The sequence below is a fragment of the Electrona antarctica genome, assembly GCF_951216825.1.
Source record: "Electrona antarctica genome assembly, chromosome: 11".
NCBI lineage: Eukaryota > Metazoa > Chordata > Actinopteri > Myctophiformes > Myctophidae > Electrona > Electrona antarctica.
The window spans coordinates 38,429,936-38,447,983 of record NC_136792.1 but is presented as its reverse complement, the minus strand read 5'-3'; the positions used below and the strand labels follow the sequence as shown (position 1 = coordinate 38,447,983).

General features: G+C 40.4%; 1 protein-coding gene across 3 annotated transcripts; it reads left to right on the top strand.

Annotated features, from left to right (window-relative positions):
- Positions 1-383: 383 nt before the first annotated feature.
- Positions 384-14,966, top strand: klc3 (kinesin light chain 3). 3 transcript variants are annotated; one of them, XM_079513462.1, is made up of 14 exons: positions 384-454; positions 4,498-4,736; positions 5,169-5,234; positions 6,081-6,245; positions 7,368-7,443; positions 8,708-8,853; positions 9,245-9,327; positions 9,456-9,543; positions 10,215-10,316; positions 11,188-11,361; positions 11,800-11,899; positions 11,998-12,160; positions 12,280-12,346; positions 12,475-14,966. In XM_079513462.1, the coding sequence occupies exons 2-14, from the start codon at positions 4,527-4,529 to the stop codon at positions 12,559-12,561; spliced, it is 1,527 nt and encodes a 508-aa protein (XP_079369588.1). In that variant the 5' UTR covers positions 384-454; positions 4,498-4,526; the 3' UTR covers positions 12,562-14,966. The 3 variants fall into 3 exon arrangements, with proteins under 3 accessions (XP_079369588.1, XP_079369587.1, XP_079369586.1); XM_079513461.1 differs by having other exon boundaries at positions 399-506; XM_079513460.1 differs by lacking the exon at positions 384-454 and adding an exon at positions 476-750.
- Positions 14,967-18,048: the final 3,082 nt, after the last annotated feature.

The window sequence follows — 18,048 nt, the reverse complement described above, 5'->3', positions numbered from 1 at the left end:
GTACTTTTATAAGATGAATATTGTGACCTTTACTTAAGTATTTGTGTACTTTTGTACATGGCCCTTTCATGATTGCTGAGGTGTCCCACCTGAGATTGTGAGGTGCAATCTGGGACATACCTAAGACTATAGACAAGTTCGAGCTTGTAGATCTGCTATTTTCAAAAACCCTAGCACAGAATATTTTCAGATGGAGATGGTCGAGCAGCATGCGCATAAAAGATTATGCATAAAATATTAGATTTTTAGGTTAAACCAAACGCGAACACTAGATGGCTGCAAACTGCCTTAATTCCCTGGGACCCTGACTGTCGCCGTCTGTCCCTGTGTGTTGTTTGATCTGGGCCCAGGCCAGTGGCAGTTCATCTCCGCGGCAGATAGATGGCCTCATCCCGGGACGACCATGCAGGACCGGCGCCGCGCGGTGCATGGTGGGAAGGAACGCTTGGATCAGGTAAAGCTGTAATGACAGAAGAACCGTCTGAGCCGGAGGAAGGCAGCAGCAGGTGAATGATTTACAATCCGACTTGTACTTCACACACATCATCACTCCTTATTAACACCGCTTTATTATCACTGTATTATTTATACACCCTGGATTGGAAATAACGGAATGTTTCTGAGTCTTCTGACCCGTTATAAAGCGTCCGTGAGTTTAACGTGGCCCCATGTTAAATATAATAACAAAGCGGAGTGATTCTGAATACAAGGAGTCGAAGCCAGGCCAGGAGTTTGGTATTAATATAAGAGGTGAGCAATAAATAACCTTTTATTTATGTGTGTTGACAACATGAATTCACGTTTGTTGTGAACATCATGACACCGTTTTTCACCTCATTGTCGTAGCGTCATTACATATTCATTATCAACATGATGTTCAAAAGGCTAACGCGCAGCTTATTGCAATGTTGTTTTACCGCGACAGTTTATTAGGACAAATACATGATATGTGAACTAGTCGTCATTGGATTTGTAGCCAATATGCATTGTTTTACACTTAATTATCCTCTTTGCTCATCTTCATCGTTGGTCGGACATGCATGTATTGCATGGAAACATACAGGCCTGTTGCGCCGCCCATCGTAAACAAAACGCATGGAGACGGGCTAGGATGACAACAACTCCGCTGTGTGTGTTCATATCGATGGCTTTAGTTGAAACGCCATCGATCGGAGTAGGCTATAGATTCATCTTGGTCCTCTCTCATCCTTGTCCTGCACTTCTCTTCTTCGTGGCAGGTTCAATTCTGTATCTTTTTGAGCGATTAACGTTTTGGAAGTCACTGTGGGTGGCAGGCCACCCACCACCACTAGGGATTAGAGGGCTACACGTTGTCAATGGCCAGGACTCATGGAGTGTCACTCGCCTCCAATATCCCTTAGTTCATGAATCATGATGGTTCATCAGATATGTCGTATTCTTCAAGAAAGACGACAATGATACACTTGTTCACTCACTGTTTTAGTTGACCTGAGGCTATAGGGTTGGGCTGTATGTAGGCCTATGTTGAAAGAAACAATAAGGATGAGGTCACCTATTATATGCAGCTTCAAACATACATTATGCTAATCTGACACACTAGGCCTGCTATTTGTATTGATTCGTGAAGTGATCGTCACTTACATTTGATCTGTTTATTTTGAAGTCTTATTCAGGGGTTATGATTGATATTGCTTCCAGAGTTGGGGAAGTCAATAATGTAGGCCTATAACTAGCCGCAATTTGCAACTCTAAATTTTTTTATAATGGGATGAATCTAGAGTTGCAATACCCTCCATTGACTCCCCACTCATCCAATTTGGTTTGTGATCTGCTTGTCTTAAACAACGTTAAACTCACAAACATTGCAGCTGTAGTCCAAGCTTGAATTATCCTCTTTCAATCTGCCGAGCTTGTTTTTCATAAAAATCCCCCGTAGACATGTTATGAGCTACTTTCTGTCAAGACATCCTCTGCAGGTGATTCTTTTTCTAAGTGTTGCAGTTTGGAAGCACTCGTTTTTGTTAACGGGTCGCGCTGCTGCCTTTATGTGCAAATTCGAAACAGGTGGTACGCAGGGCCGTTCAGTGACTTATGACGAGTGCTTCCAAACTCCAGCACTTAGAAAAATAATCACCTGCACAGAATTTCTTGACAGAAAGTAACTCATAACATGTCTACGGGGATTTTTATGAAAAACAAGCTCGGCAGATTGAAAGAGGATAATTCAAGCTTGGACTACAGCTGCAATGTTGGTGAGTTTAACGTTGTTTAAGACAAGCAGATCACAAACCAAATTGGATGAGTGGGGAGTCAATGGAGGGTATTGCAACTCTAGATTCATCCCATTGTAAACAAATCTAGAGTTGCAAATTGCGGCTAGCCTATAACATGAGTAGCCTAGTAATTAGCCCCAGGGCCCACAGGCCCCAGCACAGCTGAAACCAAGCTTTCATGCATGTCTAAATCTTATGTTCTGTATTATGTTTTACTTCCCAGTCTATCTGCAACATCTTCCCCTTCTATGTCCACTTCCCTGTTGGTTCCAGTCTCATTTACTGTTCCTGTTACTGTAGCATTACAAAGTGATCAATTATCTGTTTAGAAGAGTACGTATGTCCTCCGTGTGTGTTTTTCCTTTCTAGCCCCTTCTAGTCCTTCCTCTGTCCAGTCCTCCCTCCGTCCTCCCCCAGGTTAGAGTAGAGAACAGAAACCAGAGAGGTGGAACCATGTTGTTATCTGGGGAGGAGATCAACCTTGCACTGAAACCCTGCCGCACTGCAGGCAGTGGTATTTTTTTCCCCCTGCTGTCAGGTGGAAACCTTGTTTATCCAAAACTGTTACTTTTTATTTAGTCACACACTCTTTTACTTTTCATTGGTTCAGTCATGTTTAAACCCCAAATAATAAATCTAGTAATCTACTGTAGTCAATCTAATCTAGTGTGAGTTTGAATTTGCTTCTTCTTTGCCCTTCCTCGAGGAAGGGAAAAGAAGAAGAGGAAGCGATCACTTCCTCCAAATCGGCAACCTTTATTAATTTATTTCCCATGTCATCACTTTCCAATTCTTCAGTTTTTAATGTTTTACAGGATGTCCTATCACTTTGTAACTTGTTATGTCATATAAAATGATGTATGTAAACTTGGGTTCATTGCATTTGCCATTGGGTCCTTTCACAGCAGACAGAACATTTGACAGGTGAACACACAGCTGAAGTTTAATTCATGGGTGTGTTTAATTTAGGTATATTAGGTTACTCTTGTGTTGTTAACGGTATGCTGACATTCATAACATTTATGAATGTCAGCATACATTACTGCCTAAATGAAACACACCCCGCAATTAAAGTTATTATCTTCAGCCATGGATGGATTTTGGACAGGGCTAGTGCCCATGAGCATGACCCCTTGACCCCTTGCAGGTTAACACTCAAATATTTGATCCCCTCAGCCTATACCGTACAAGGTCCCTTCTATATGGCCATCTAACTAACAAGAATAATGTTTTATTAAGTTGTATTTTTTTTAAATGCAAACAAATATGTAAATACTGTAGGTGTGGGATATTGAGTTATAGACCGTAAATACTGTATGATAAAGTTTCTACAGGTGCTTTCTTGACCCACACCGTACAACTCAAGTAGTCTGCTTGTATGCCCAGACCGTTCTGGGTGGCACATGGAGGGCTGGGCCTCCTAAAAGATAATTGGCCCAGGAGCTCCCGTGAGTCTTCTTAATCCATCCCTGCCTTCAGTTGTCAAAATGTCTGCTGCGAAACGGGTCCATTATTCATTATTCATTTTTGTTACATTGTTCTGAACCACAGATGGTACTGGAAGTGGGCTGGGTACATTAGGTTTAACAAATCAGGACAAATCAGATTGACGCAGAAGAGCAGGATATACTAAATTGACATTCACTTACTTTCCCTGTGATTGTCTAAACTTAATAATGCATATTGTCTCTGTCGGTAACTTTTCAGGATACAAATTCAAAGACAGCAAAAGTAGCAGATCGACAAGCTGAAAACATGTCACCTTGCGCAGTTTCGAGCTTGTAGATCTGCTACATTTGATATTTTTGTGTGACGCTCTAGTACAGTGATGTCTGAAGTCCAGCCCGCGGGCCCAATCAATGTACTAAATGTCCTTAAAGTCACGCATCCAACGAGCTTTAAACTAGTCTAGTATGATCAAGTAGGTAAGGTGTTAATTTATTTAAGTTCGTTTAAGTTATTAAGAATATGAAGATAGGAGGTTTCTGCTGACAGCGACAATATGCAATGTATTGTTCTGCAAGCCACAGCCAAGATGATCGTTTCCGTTTTAAGGCCTATGGAGAAATAACAAAAACTCCTTGATCTTGTCACTCGTTAGTCCGAGTGTGACTCTTCACTTGCCAATGTTAGTCCAAGGAGGTTCAAACAATTCCTTTTGCGTTAAGGGGGATAAAGTCTGTTTATTATTATTACAATCTACTGGTACTGATACTACTACTTCATTCATACCAATTTCCAGGTCAGAAGAGGAACTCTAGACGCTGAACCATGTTATCTGGTGAAGAACTTCTTTGCAGCACACAGCAGGTGATAGCTGGGCTGGAGGCGCTGAGAGGAGAAAACCGCACTCTGCTGGACAAACTGCAGGGTGCGATGGAGAACAGATCAGCGGCAGAAAGCGGCAGTGTGGAACAAGAGAAAAGCTGCATCATCAGCCAGTCACTGGAGAGGATAGAGCTGGGACTGGGGGAGGCCCAGGTAAAGATGGAACAGAACCGAACAGCACAACTGAATCATAGACACAGCAGAAAGGGGCCAAGAGCCAAGAGCAGATCTCTTTACTACAGTAGAATACATTTCTTGTAATGGATTAGAATGAATAGTTTAGAAGAAATTAGAATAGTCATTGGTCTGTCTGTACCCATCTCTTTCACTGCTCCCATTAACATTGTCCTCCCTCCCTATGTCTCTCTAGTCTATAGCACATTACTAAACCGAAGACAGAATCTCTACCTGTTTCAGATCATTTCCCTTTAAAAAAACAAGTTGACTTGAACAAGTTTCAGACTAAACTCTTTTGAGTGTCCACTATCCATGGTTGTTTTTTGTTCTTGTGCATTACTTTCTCAAACTAAAAGGTTTCTCTATAGGCTGTTTGCCCTCACTACATGCATTGTCTCCACCCTCCAGGTCATGATGGCACTGTCAGCCCACCTGAGTTCTCTTGAAGCAGAGAAACAGAAGCTTCGTGCACAGGTGAGATGACTCGGAAGAAAAATAGATATGGAAGAATCTGATTGATTTGAAAGTGCCCAAGGGACATGTAACCGAATATTAGCATTGCTGCATGTATATTTGTGACCCAGCAGATTTGGTCACATTTTCAGAAAGTCTCTCTTATCTAGGTCGTCCTCAGACGAGCCCTCCATCGTCTCATGATTTATTTTATTTTATTACAGAAGCATTTCTAACTGCCACTGTTACATTTTATTACACACGCACATCATTAGTCATACCACAACTTTTATAGCAATGTAGTTATTGTTTATGAGGTGGTTTGTTGCATCATCCAGTTCCTAAATTGAAACTCAAACTCAAAAGAGTCTCCTACTGACCAATAACCCAGTCATCAAATGATTGGCTTAGGAATGCAACAAAAACTAAAAAGGCTTAATTCTTTCACTTTTTTGGGTGAACTATAGTGTCCGGGTAGCTCAGTAGCTCGTCTTTGGACCACAAGTTCATGGTTTTGATCTCGCCAACTCAGCGTATGAGTAGCACAGCTTGGGTGCGGCAAGTCATGCTGGAAGTACTGGGAGCTGATGGTAGGTGTGGCGCTCCACCTCAGCAATCCATCTCCAAGGGGTCTAGCGCATTGTTACGGGGACAGACTCCCGCGTGTTACCGGCTGATACCGACAATAAGGCACTCCCGACCTACTTCTTGGGTGAACTACACCTTTAAGTGTTAAAAACAGATAACATATCACTCCCTCTTTCTTGTCACCTGCTGCTCCTGTGTGTGCATGAGACACGGGGCATTCTCTGTAAATAAAGTTTTTTTTTTTTTTTTTTTTTTTTTTTTAAATCTCTTCCTCTTCAGGTGCGTCGGCTGTGTCAGGAGAACCAGTGGCTGAGAGATGAGCTGGCTGGAACCCAGCAGCATCTACAGGAGAGAGAACAGGAGCTCGTCGCCCTGGAGGAAAACAACAAACACCTCCAGTTCATGGCTTCCATTCGTAAATATGACCAGGACGACCCACCACTGGTGAGACAGACAACATGATTAGTTTTATCCTATATTATAGTTTTATGTCGTACGCACTTTAAGATGATTATACATTTAAAAATGTTTGATTATCGACACACTATATCATAATATGGGATATTATAGAATATGGGCCCAAGCCTAGTTTGCACCAATATTATGAGTTTACTAATATTATATGCAAACATCAACAATCATGCATAGATAGATAGCATAGAAGCATGCATAAAATGAGCTGGTTTATATATTGTTACTGAATTGTGATTGTATTTGTATTTATTTATTCAGCACAGTATAAAAAACAACACAGTGAACATATAAATATAAGAAGGGTAAAGTGCTAGGCTGAGGCAAAAAAGCCCAAAGGGCGTATACGAGGCCTCTACCTATGTAAATCACAATGAAACATTGTACAAGAGATATGAAATATCCAGAAAACATGATTGCAGCAGTGTATAAAACAAGAACAAAACAAAAAAAACAAGAACATGATTAGAATTCTTGGTTATCTACATGATTAGAGAAAAGAAGAGATTATACAAAGAAATATAATTAAGTGATCTGGTCAATTAAGTGGGTCCTAAACTTATGTTTGAAATTATTTAAAGGACCACTTCACCACTTTTCAACCCATCTTCATATAATTGGTTCTCACTAATAATCATGATAAAATGGCACCATTTTTTTCTACTCAGTCTGCTTCTCATAGGAAGACTGTGGGCAGTTCAGAAACCCGTCCACCAGTGACATCATCGTTAGGCAGATTTTTTTTAAACAATATATTTTTACAAAAATGTTTAGATTTGTATTATCGTGAGAACGATGGCTTCCATTTTCGCATTGCAACTTTTCAGGACTAGAAAGCCTGCAGTTTCTATTAGCTTGTATTCCCCATCGATGATGTCACTGGTGGACGGGTTTCTGAACTGCCCACAGCCCTCCTATGAGACACAGACTGAGTAGAAAAAAATTGTGCCATTTTATCATGATTATTACCGAGGACCTATTATATGAAGATAGGTTGAAAAGTGGTGAAGTGGTCCTTTAATGAAGTAGAATTTGATGAGATTGCTGTATAGGTGTGATGACGAAGTGGAGTTTGTTTCTTTTCTTCTCCAACAGGATGATAAGGACACCTCCTCCACAAAGGAATCTCTAGATGACCTCTTTCCTACTGAGGAGGAGGAACAGTCACAGAGTGAGTATTGTATTACATTACATTATGCCGTTTGATTGCGTCTCAAGTTGTTTTGTCCTGCCTGTCATAGTTTCTCAGTGTCGGTAAGCCACTCTCTGTATCAGTGGTTCTCAAACTCTTTTTATGTCAAGGACCCCCAAATGAATTGGCCACGGATCCCCATCTGACAATATGACCCCCAAATGAATTGGCCACGGATCCCCATCTGACAATATGACCCCCAAATGAATTGGCTACGGATCCCCATCTGAGAATATGACCCCCAAATGAATTGGCTACGGATCCCCATCTGACAATATGACCCCCAAATGAATTGGCCACGGATCCCCATCTGATAATGTGACCCCCAAAATGAATTGGCCACGGATCCCCATCTGACAATATCTTGTGCTAGAGACCCCATACAGGATTTTAATTTTAAATTACTTTTTTGAAAATGGCAGATCTACAACGTTGTGAGCTTGAAGATCGGTCATTTTCTTTACATATCCGATTGGCCACGGACCATCTGACAATATTTTGTGCTATACATACAAGATGCATACATACAAGATACATACATACAAGAATAGTGTTTTTGAAATGCTACAAAAATGTTACATCATATATTTTAAAATGGCAGATCTACAACGTTGTGAGCTTGACGATCGATAATCTTTCACATATCCGATGTATATAGGGTTAAAGTGGATGAACTAATGTTGATACTATATTAACTCGTATTGTTGGGGACCACCTGGAACACATTCAAGATCTCCTGCGGGTCCCTGAACCCCACTTTGAGAGCCACTGCTGACACAGTGGAGTTTAGCCTCTCAAGACTTTATGAATGCTCTCATGATGGAAAGGAATATTTGAGGCAACAGCTCTTCACAAGACCTAGGGACAATTACTGTAGTGATGTCACATTTTGAGCGTTGCTGTTACATGTGGTGAGGAATAATCTACTCCGTGGGTGAAACGGCACATTACGCAGGCCCTACTTTTCAGTTGATCTTAAATGCATAGTTTCTTTTAGAATAGGCCTGTGCTAATGTGTATCCCTGCCTGGTCTATACTTGTTAGACAGACATGGAGGCACACATGCACACAGTGAGCCTACATTCTGGCACTGGGCCTGTGCAGGCCTCCTGACTGACTAGGCAGTGGTCACCTGGCTTGATAACCGTTTCGTAGGAAATACCTGCACGTTTGTGCGGGTGTTTCTTTGTACAGTGTCGTATGCGTCCGTGTTCATCCCCTTCCATCTTCTGTCCTGGTTCAGTGTCACAGCCCCACCAAAGCAGTGCCGTGGCAGCAGCACAGCAGGGAGGGTATGAGATCCCGGCCCGTCTCAGAACCCTCCACAACCTGGTCATTCAGTACGCTTCTCAGGGACGCTACGAGGTGGCGGTGCCACTTTGCAAACAGGTGTGTCCGAGGTTTTTATATGTTCACATTCAAGTCAGTTGAGTTCAATAATGTATACATTTATACATTATGTATACATGATGTATACATTTACATTTTGGCAGAAGCATCTTATCTCCATATTCACGAAGGCATCAAAAGTAGCAGCTACTTTTGCTATTTTTGAATTTGAATCCATGCCCGATGAAGCTTAAATAAAATTCTGTAAGTGAAGACAGTGTGCGGGATTCCAGTTTTTTCCTGCTCTTCCAATTAATTTATCCGACACACCTGTCCCTCGTAGGTGTGCATAAGGACTCCTTTCTTCAGAATTTGAATCCTGAAAAGTAACAGTTTCGAACAAAATATATCCTACATTTAAAGAGAATAACATTTCATCACTCTTCAACAGGCCCTGGAAGACCTGGAGAAGACCTCAGGACACAGCCACCCAGATGTAGCCACCATGCTAAACATACTAGCACTGGTTTACAGGTGAGGCTGCATTCATTCATGGTCTGGAGAGGGCAGTTTTCTTTTACAGACGGGTAAAAGGGCAGGGGCTCAAGCTCCCTTTGATGTCTTATGTGTGCACGTGTCATGTTTGTGTCTGTTTCCTGCAGGGACCAGAACAAGTACAAAGAGGCAGCAAACCTCCTGAACGATGCTCTGGCGATCAGAGAGAAAACACTGGGAATGGACCATCCAGCTGTAGGTTATCCACCCAATACCTTTGATGAATTGAAAATGGAGGACCCTGATGTAAACAAGTCTTAGTCTTAGTGTTTTTTTCTGGTTTCATCCGCAGATTTTGTATTGACCTGTACCTTCCTTGGACTGGTCCCATTCTGCAATATGTTTATAACATTTTCAGTCAATCAATCAAACCTACTACCATCCATGCAGCTGTAGGTTATCCACCCCAACACTCACACCTACTCGGATGGACAGCAATGACGTCTAAGGAATTGACTTAGCATTGTTCATTTTAAATTCATTTGAGCATCGTTTACATCAGGGATCCTCAAATAGCGATTATAGCAAATTATTACATTTTCCTAATATATTATTTGTATTATCTAAGATATGCTATTGTTATGCAACAAGCCGTCTCCACTTGACATCCACGTTGATATTTTCAGGCACATTATGTAATTGTAAACATGGTCAAAATGTCTTTTAAAATTGCATGAAACCAACATGAGAATGAGATGGATGTAATGGGCCTTATATGACTGGTCTTATGGACCTTTGTCTTATTGAAAATGTTCCTGGTGGACCTTCCAGAGTTATATTTAGAGTACCCCTGGTCTAAATCAACCTCACTGAGGGTGTGTGTATTCATCATTTTGTGCATCCATTATGTGTGCGTCTGTCTACAGGTGGCAGCAACACTGAACAACCTAGCAGTGCTTTATGGGAAGAGAGGGAAATATATGGAAGCCGAACCACTCTGTAAGAGAGCTCTGGAGATCCGAGAGAAGGTAATAAAACAGAGTCAAACTTCATATGTCCAAAACTGTTTTAACATTTTTTTTAAAAACTGGATTAAAATTGTAAAATATTTCAAAACGCAGCGCTTCGGACAGAGTTTTGAGCTTGTAGATCTACTACTTTTGATGCTTGCGTGTGATGTGACGCTGTAGTATGATCAAGTAGGACATTAATTTACGGAAAAACACAGAAAGCTAATATGAGGTTTCTGCCCGACAGCAACAATAGGGACTTTAAGCAACGACTGTTTTCAGGACGGCTCCGCTACGCGGAAGTACGGCGGCTATGACGCCCACGCCGTAGCTGTCAAAATCGTTAAGCAAACAGCCTCCAGCGACGGCGACATTGGTTGCCATGGTGAAGCGTCCATGCAGCATGTGTCAAACATAAACACATTATTATTATTTTTAAAACACCCCGTCGCGCGTCAGCTAACTTGCCGATATTGCTTAATTCTTACATGCGCTGGACATGATCAGCAGTGGAAAGAGGAAGGTGCTGGAGAAATCTGTGTTATTCTAAAACCGTTTTAATAAACATGGTTAATATGACATGGTATTAGTGTTATTTCTTCATTCGGAGCATGCCAACACATTACACAGCATAAGAGAGGTGATGGAGCAATCGGTGTAAATGTATGACAGCTATAATTTCAATAAACATGGTTATGACATGGCGTTGTAGACACTACGTGTAAGTGTAGGTTCTCCCGTAGTAGAAAGGGCTGCGACGGAGAGCAGGTTTATGTATCGAGCACTGATCCATTTCCGGTTGCCGTAGCCGACTGCCGTATCCGTCGTTGCTTATAGTCGCTAATATGGTTTATAGTGCAACTAACTTCTATCTGAAATGTACCTATAGGTCCTTGGCACTGACCACCCAGATGTTGCAAAGCAACTAAACAACCTGGCCCTACTGTGTCAGAACCAAGGAAAGTACCAGGAGGTGGAGCAGTACTATGAACGGGCCCTACACATCTACCAGAGCCGCCTGGGACCAGATGACGCCAATGTAGCCAAGACCAAGAACAACCTGGTGGGTGCAACAGAATGGACTGAACTAACCCAACTGAAAGGGACAATTTACAGTGTACACAGAATTATGAAGCATTATTTAACAGAAAATGCAAAGTAGGAACAGGAAAATCATTAATACAATGTAATTGTAAATGTTCAATTTTGTTATTTAGCAGATGCTCTTAGCCAGAACGACAAGATCAGAGTAGAAATTTAGTGGAAATGTTGACAACCAAGTAAGCAAATGGTCATTGTAAACTGCTCACTTAGTCACCACTATGGGACAATTAATGCACAGGTCATTGTAATGAATTATAAATAATGTTCAATATTGATCCTGATACCTGTGTTTGCACCTACAAGACAACGGCAGACTCGGCCACTCACCCAAATACCTGTGTGTGTGTGTGTGTGTCTCTCAAAGGATAAAAAATTAAATATATCTTTCTCCATCAAGGCATCATGCTACCTGAAGCAAGGGAAGTATAGGCAGGCTGAATCTCTCTACAAAGAAATTCTGACAAGAGCACACGAAAAAGAGTTTGGATCTGTTGAAGGTAAAAATTAATTCAATCTTTCTGTTTGCCTATCGGTGTGTGTGTGCGTGTGCGTGTGCGCGTCTGTCTTTGACTTTGTCCATCTATTTGTCCTGTAGGTGACGGTCGTCCTACTTGGTCCAGTACGGAGGATGGGCTGGGCACCCTGAAGCGCAGCGGCTCATTTACTAAGCTCAGGGAATCCATACGACGCAGCAGCGAGAAGCTGGTCCGCAAGCTCAAAGGAGTTGGGACACAGGAAACAAGCTCAATGAATACTGGGTAAAAAATAAGTAAAGATATAAGGTCAAATAGGTTGATGTATGACCATGCTTTGTTCACATTTACTGTACTTATAGTAATAGTCCCCCCTTCTGATAACATATATATTTGCTTTCCAGAATGAAGAGGGCCAACTCTCTGAATGTGTTGAATAGTGGAGCCAGAGAAAGTCAGGAGGGTGCACAGGTGAGCAAAATGATCTATCCATTATTTTATACATTTGTCCTGCCATCCATCCAGTCATAAGCTAATGTATAACGTAAATATGTCTTGGCGTGATCATGACAGTTGTTTTGTTTTGTATTGTTTTTCAGCATACAATAGGCATCAGCTACTCCGAGAGCTGTAACAGCTCCTTGAGCCTGCAGTCTAGACGAGGATCATTTGGTGGGAACAGCTAGTGATGGTGCACACACACACACACACACACACACACACACACACACACACACACACACACACACAAATTGCTGTCATTCTTTGCCATGGATGGTGATTTCAAGTTATGTGAGTACTGTAATCTGACCCTCTAGTGATCAGATTAGACTATGCAAAAAGCAGGCGAATGCTTAATTACTCAGAAAAGGGGTATTGAACGACAATGCCGTCCGTTTCTTTTCTAAGAATATTGACACTTTTGTTTTTGTTTTTTAAGGCACTGTATAGATTTCGTCCATCTATATTGGTATAAAGTACGTTATTCTCAAATTGAGTCCTGACAAAACTAAGCACTGCTGATTCACAATTTGAAATGGTTTCCTCTCTGAGGAGAAATGTTTCCATTTCATACGTTTCATAGATTACAGGATTGACTAATTCATTAATTAACCTCGCGAGTGATCAAATCAGATTTTAAACTGGACTATATCATTCATTTCACTTCATATTTTATACAAAACCGTAATTCAAAACACACTTTTAAGTACCGTGCTGAGGATAGTTTGTTAATGTAATCCAACACATTACTAATTACTTGATGCAAGTAGATCATATTGTGAAAGCAACTTTTCTAACTTTTCTAATTCACTCTCAACAAAGATATATTTTGAGGTAGACTTACCTTTCTCAGGTAACAGTTGACATATATATTACTCTATTGGTATGTACATTGAAACACTGAATACACTTGGAATAATTCTATACAGTGTGTTACAGCAGGAATCTTGATCTTAAAGTGTATACTGTATGTGTACTTTTCATGCTAATTTTAAGAATGTTGAAATATATTTTCCACAATGTTGCACATTCCATTTGTAGCTCATTGTTTACTAGCTAATGTTAAACACGTTTTACGTCCTGCAATATCCTCTGAGAGAACAATAATTTGGAATGAGACAACAAAGTATAAAGGTATAATAATTACTAGAAATGTTTACTTCTGTATTTAAATTATGAGTGTATTGTTTTCAGGACACCTTTTGCTTATTCAGAATTTACCATGTCAACCTTGAGCTGTCAAAACAAATGGAATATGGTACAATAATGGTACTTTTAGTTAAATATACTATACTGTGCGGTTTTATTATACAGTATGTAACAATGCAATCATTTTATAAGCTATCTTGATACTTCAAAGTGTTGTGTGACTGAGTGAACAATTCAATTCACTTTAAAACAGGACCTAGGTGACCAAATACTTCTGGGTTTAAAAAAAAAGAAAAGCTGTATATGCATATGAACATTTAGACTGTAACCCAAGCCATTTACAGAAAGGTTGTTGTTAATTTGATCAACTGATAAGATTTTATTTTAAATAAATATATATTTTTAATCGTGGTTAGTGGTTACCACCCCACAGTCTTTTGATGAGGACAGGAGAAATATTGGTGGCCGTGGCCCATAATGTAATCTGAATTTAAAAGTAGACCAAAATGATTCTTTCAATGTATTTTTAATTTTTTAATTAAGTAAAGCACTATAATACAGTATGTTCAGTAGGTTGACTGGGGTCTCGAGGGCTCTAATTATCTCCTTTTTTGTATCAGCTTGCAGAGCTGATCACTAATTGGACTTTCTAGTCTAGTAACGTGGTCTAGTAGCCATGTAGTGGCGAGATTTTCATGATTGGCTGGCCTATAAGCCAATGGGAGACTAGCCCTATACGACCAATGGGATATTTCTGGCAAAAGCCCTTGATGGCTGATTTCACCCTTCTGCTGGGACACGCCAAGCCCGCTCTCCTCTTCCCCACTCCCCCCCCACCGCACCATGACTAGAGACTGCAAACGCTATAGAAAGACTACAGAAAGCCCCACTACGGTACAATATGCAAGAAATCTACCCCAAATCTCTTCACCGAAAATAGCACAATGTTTATCCCAGAATATTATACCAGACGCTAGGTTTCATACGATTAAACTGACAGATTTTAGTATGAACTTTGACATAATGATCTTTTCCTATAAAGAGAACAGCTCTCATCATAGCCAAGAATGAACTTGTCTCTCTGAAGGCCCCATCTGGTTTGTAGCCCCTTGAAAGTCCTCCCACTAGCAGTAACCCTGCTAGCTGATCAATAATTCTGTCTGTTATTAATAACTACTGAATCTGATTGTACATTTACTTTGGTAGAATGTTTGTGATGGCTGCACTTGCACAACCGCACTAATCAATGTAAAAATGAATCTGTTACCAGCCTAGCTGAACCAGCTAGAAGAAATGTTACAAACTGAGAAAGGAGTTCATGCTGTACTCTTTATACCTGATCTATGTACTCTTTTGAGAGTGCATCAATCTTTTTTGTATTTTGTATCTGGAAACCTGGAAGCTGATATGGAAAATAAAGTATGTTACTTTGAGTCTTGAAGACTTTGTCGGCTTTTATACAGTTCACAATGCCATTTGTGTCTTTGTTTTATTGTATTTACAAATGTCAGATTCTATCTTTAAACTCAAAAACAATAACTACTAAATTGTGAATGTGAATACAGTTTAGTGAAATTTACTGCAGTGCATAGCATGTTTTCTGTGCTGGCCTTTTACGTCCCTTCAATTAACTAAATCAAAACCACAAGTCAAAATTCATATTGTATATATTCCCATTGCATTTAGAAAAGACATACAAGCAAAAACCATGAAAGACAACATGCCATAGTATGTTGTTTCTCATTGCTTTCGACCATAAAAAGAAATGATGAAAAACAACATTGTTTTTCATGGTTTTAGACGATAAAATCATGGGTGGTATGGCCGACTTGGTACTGTAGCCTAGATAAACAACAGCACCTCAAACGATAGAAAAAACTCCTGTTATGTTTAATTTTTTGTACCAATGTTGTTACTCAAAGGCAAAGGAAGACTGTGCTGTTGCAGGTAGCACATAGGTCAGTGAGTTAGGTCATTGGCTACATTATCTGGAGGTTGTGGGTTCAAACCCCACTCAAGTCTTACTTTCAAGACCGATTTCTAGAACAACTTCAAAACTAAAAAAAGCAGCATGAATTGACTGGTACCAATGGTGCAGTGGGCTGGTCAAATGGGACACCACAGGATACCTTGACGGTTGGGTTTGTAAATAAACCATTGATGTGTGAGCATTAGTAGTGTGATTATTTGATGTGCAATTGACCCCCATTATAAATTTGAAAGCACTATATTTATAAAACTATGAAACATTTCAAAGATTCATATTCAGGCTAACATATCCACCATAAGATGAACATAAATAGGGTTGAATGGGGTTTCTGGGTGTAAGTATGTAGGACTAGTAGCATGCCAAAGTTTGTGCTATTGCCATTGAGAATGCATTGGGAGTTTAAGTTAAATAACTCAGAAACTACAAAACATTTCAAAGTAAAAAGTTCCAGCGTGTGTCTCCATAATAAGCTGAACTAGAAAAAGTGCCCTTCTGGGCACAGGTCTCCACCAGGAGGATAGGAGTGTGTGTGTGATGCTTGGCAAAATGTTTAGGAGCAATATAAACGTGCGTGTGTGTGTGTGTGTGTGTGTGTGACGCGGCTTGGCCTGTTGTAGCGCCACCATGAGGCTGATTTGAAAACTGTCAAGTGGCATTTCTTCCAAAGCCTAGTGGGAATATGCATGCACAGTTTCACCACAATCAGACGCTGCGTTTAGTAGTTGTGGCGATTTGTACAAAATAGGTACAAGGCGGGCTACTCCTGAAAAGTTTAGAAGCCAATTGTAGCCAATGAGGGTGGATTATGAGAAATCAAACAAACCCGTCTTGATCACATGACTATGGAGAGCATGTGTACCGATTTACGTGAAATTTGGATAAAATCTGAAGGAGTAATATTAGAAAATGTGTTTAACATATGTCGGCCTCCTGGTGGCGCTATAAAGATATAAAAATTCCAGGCAAAGGTTTTTCCTTGGCTTCTAGGGAGTTGGCATACAAAGTTATCCACAGATCCGTGCAGTTTAGAGGTAAAAACACTTTTTGGCCAGTTATAGCGCCACCATGAGGCTGAGTTGAAAATGTTCATGTGGCATTTCTTCCTCGGCCTAGTGGGAATGTGCGTGTACAATTTCACGGATATCACACGATGTGTTCATGATTTGCAGCATTTAGTTTAAAACTGAGCACTCCTGTGAACTTTGGAAGCCAATCTTAGCCAATCAGGATAGAGTCTGAGAAATCTGAAACACCAGTTTCGTTGAATGGCTCTAGAGAGACTGTGTACCAATTTGCATGATGTTTGGACCAAATCTGTAGGTGTACTGTCCAAAAACTTGTTTTGCACAAAGCGGCCTCCTGGTGGTGCTATAACAGGCCGTTCTGGTGTGTGTGCAAAATGTGGCATCGACCGGGTTAACGGTGCCGGAGATTAGCTGTTCACAGACGGAAGGACGGATGGACAGACACACACACACACACACACGGACACACGGACGGAGTGCAAAACATACTCTCTCCCCATGCCTTCGGCCTGGTGGAGACAATTATAAAAAGTGTGAATGGAGTTTCTAGGTGAAAGTGGTTTTTTGACGTGCCAACATCTGCCATTGAGCCCCATTATAAATTTGAAAGCACTATATTTATAAAACTATGAAACATTTCAAAGATTCCTATTCAGGCTAACATATCCACCATAAGATGAACCTAAATAGGTTGGAATGGGGTTTCTAGGGGTAAGTATGTAAGACTAGTAGCATGCCACAGTTTGTGCTATTGCCATAGAGAATGCATTGGGCGTTTAAGTTAAATAACTCAGAAACTACAAAACATTTCAAAGTAAAAAGTTCCAGCGTGTGTCTCCATAGTAAGCTGAATTATAAAAAGTGTGAATGGAGTTTCTAGGTGAAAGTGACTTTTTGACGTGCCATAGAGCTGCCATTGAGCCCCATTATAAATGTCTCAAATTTGAAAGCACTGTATTTCTAAAACTATGAAACATTTCAAAGATTCCTTTTCAGGCAAACATGTCCACTGTAAGATGAACCTAAATAGGTTTGAATGGGGTTTCTAGGTGTAAGTATACAGGAGTAGTAGCATGCCAAAGTTTGTGCTATTGCCATAGAGAATGCATTGGGCGTTTAAGTTAAATAACTCAGAAACTACAAAACATTTCAAAGGAAGAAGTTCCAGTGTGTGTCTCCAACAGTAAGCTGAATTATAAAAAGTGTGAATGGAGTTTCTAGGTGAAAGTGATTTTTTATGTGCCAACATCTGCCATTGAGCCCCATTATAAATTTGAAAGCACTATATTTCTAAAACTATGAAACATTTCAAAGATTCCTTTTCAAGCAAACATGTCCACCGTAAGATGAACCTAAATAGGTTTGAATGGGGTTTCTAGGTGTAAGTATATAGGAGTAGTAGCATGCCAAAGTTTGTGCTATTGCCATAGAGAATGCATTGGGCGTTTAAGTTAAATAACTCAGAAACTACAAAACATTTCAAAGTAAAAAGTTCCAGCGTGTGTCTC

Coding starts and splice junctions, on each gene's coding strand:
- klc3 (XM_079513462.1), top strand. CDS start 4,527: ATGTTATCTGGTGAAGAACTTCTTTGCAGCACACAGCAGGTGATAGCT. Junction 8,854..9,244: donor CGGTGCCACTTTGCAAACAG/GTGTGTCCGAGG, acceptor ACTCTTCAACAG/GCCCTGGAAGACCTGGAGAA. Junction 12,161..12,279: donor ACAAGCTCAATGAATACTGG/GTAAAAAATAAG, acceptor TTTGCTTTCCAG/AATGAAGAGGGCCAACTCTC.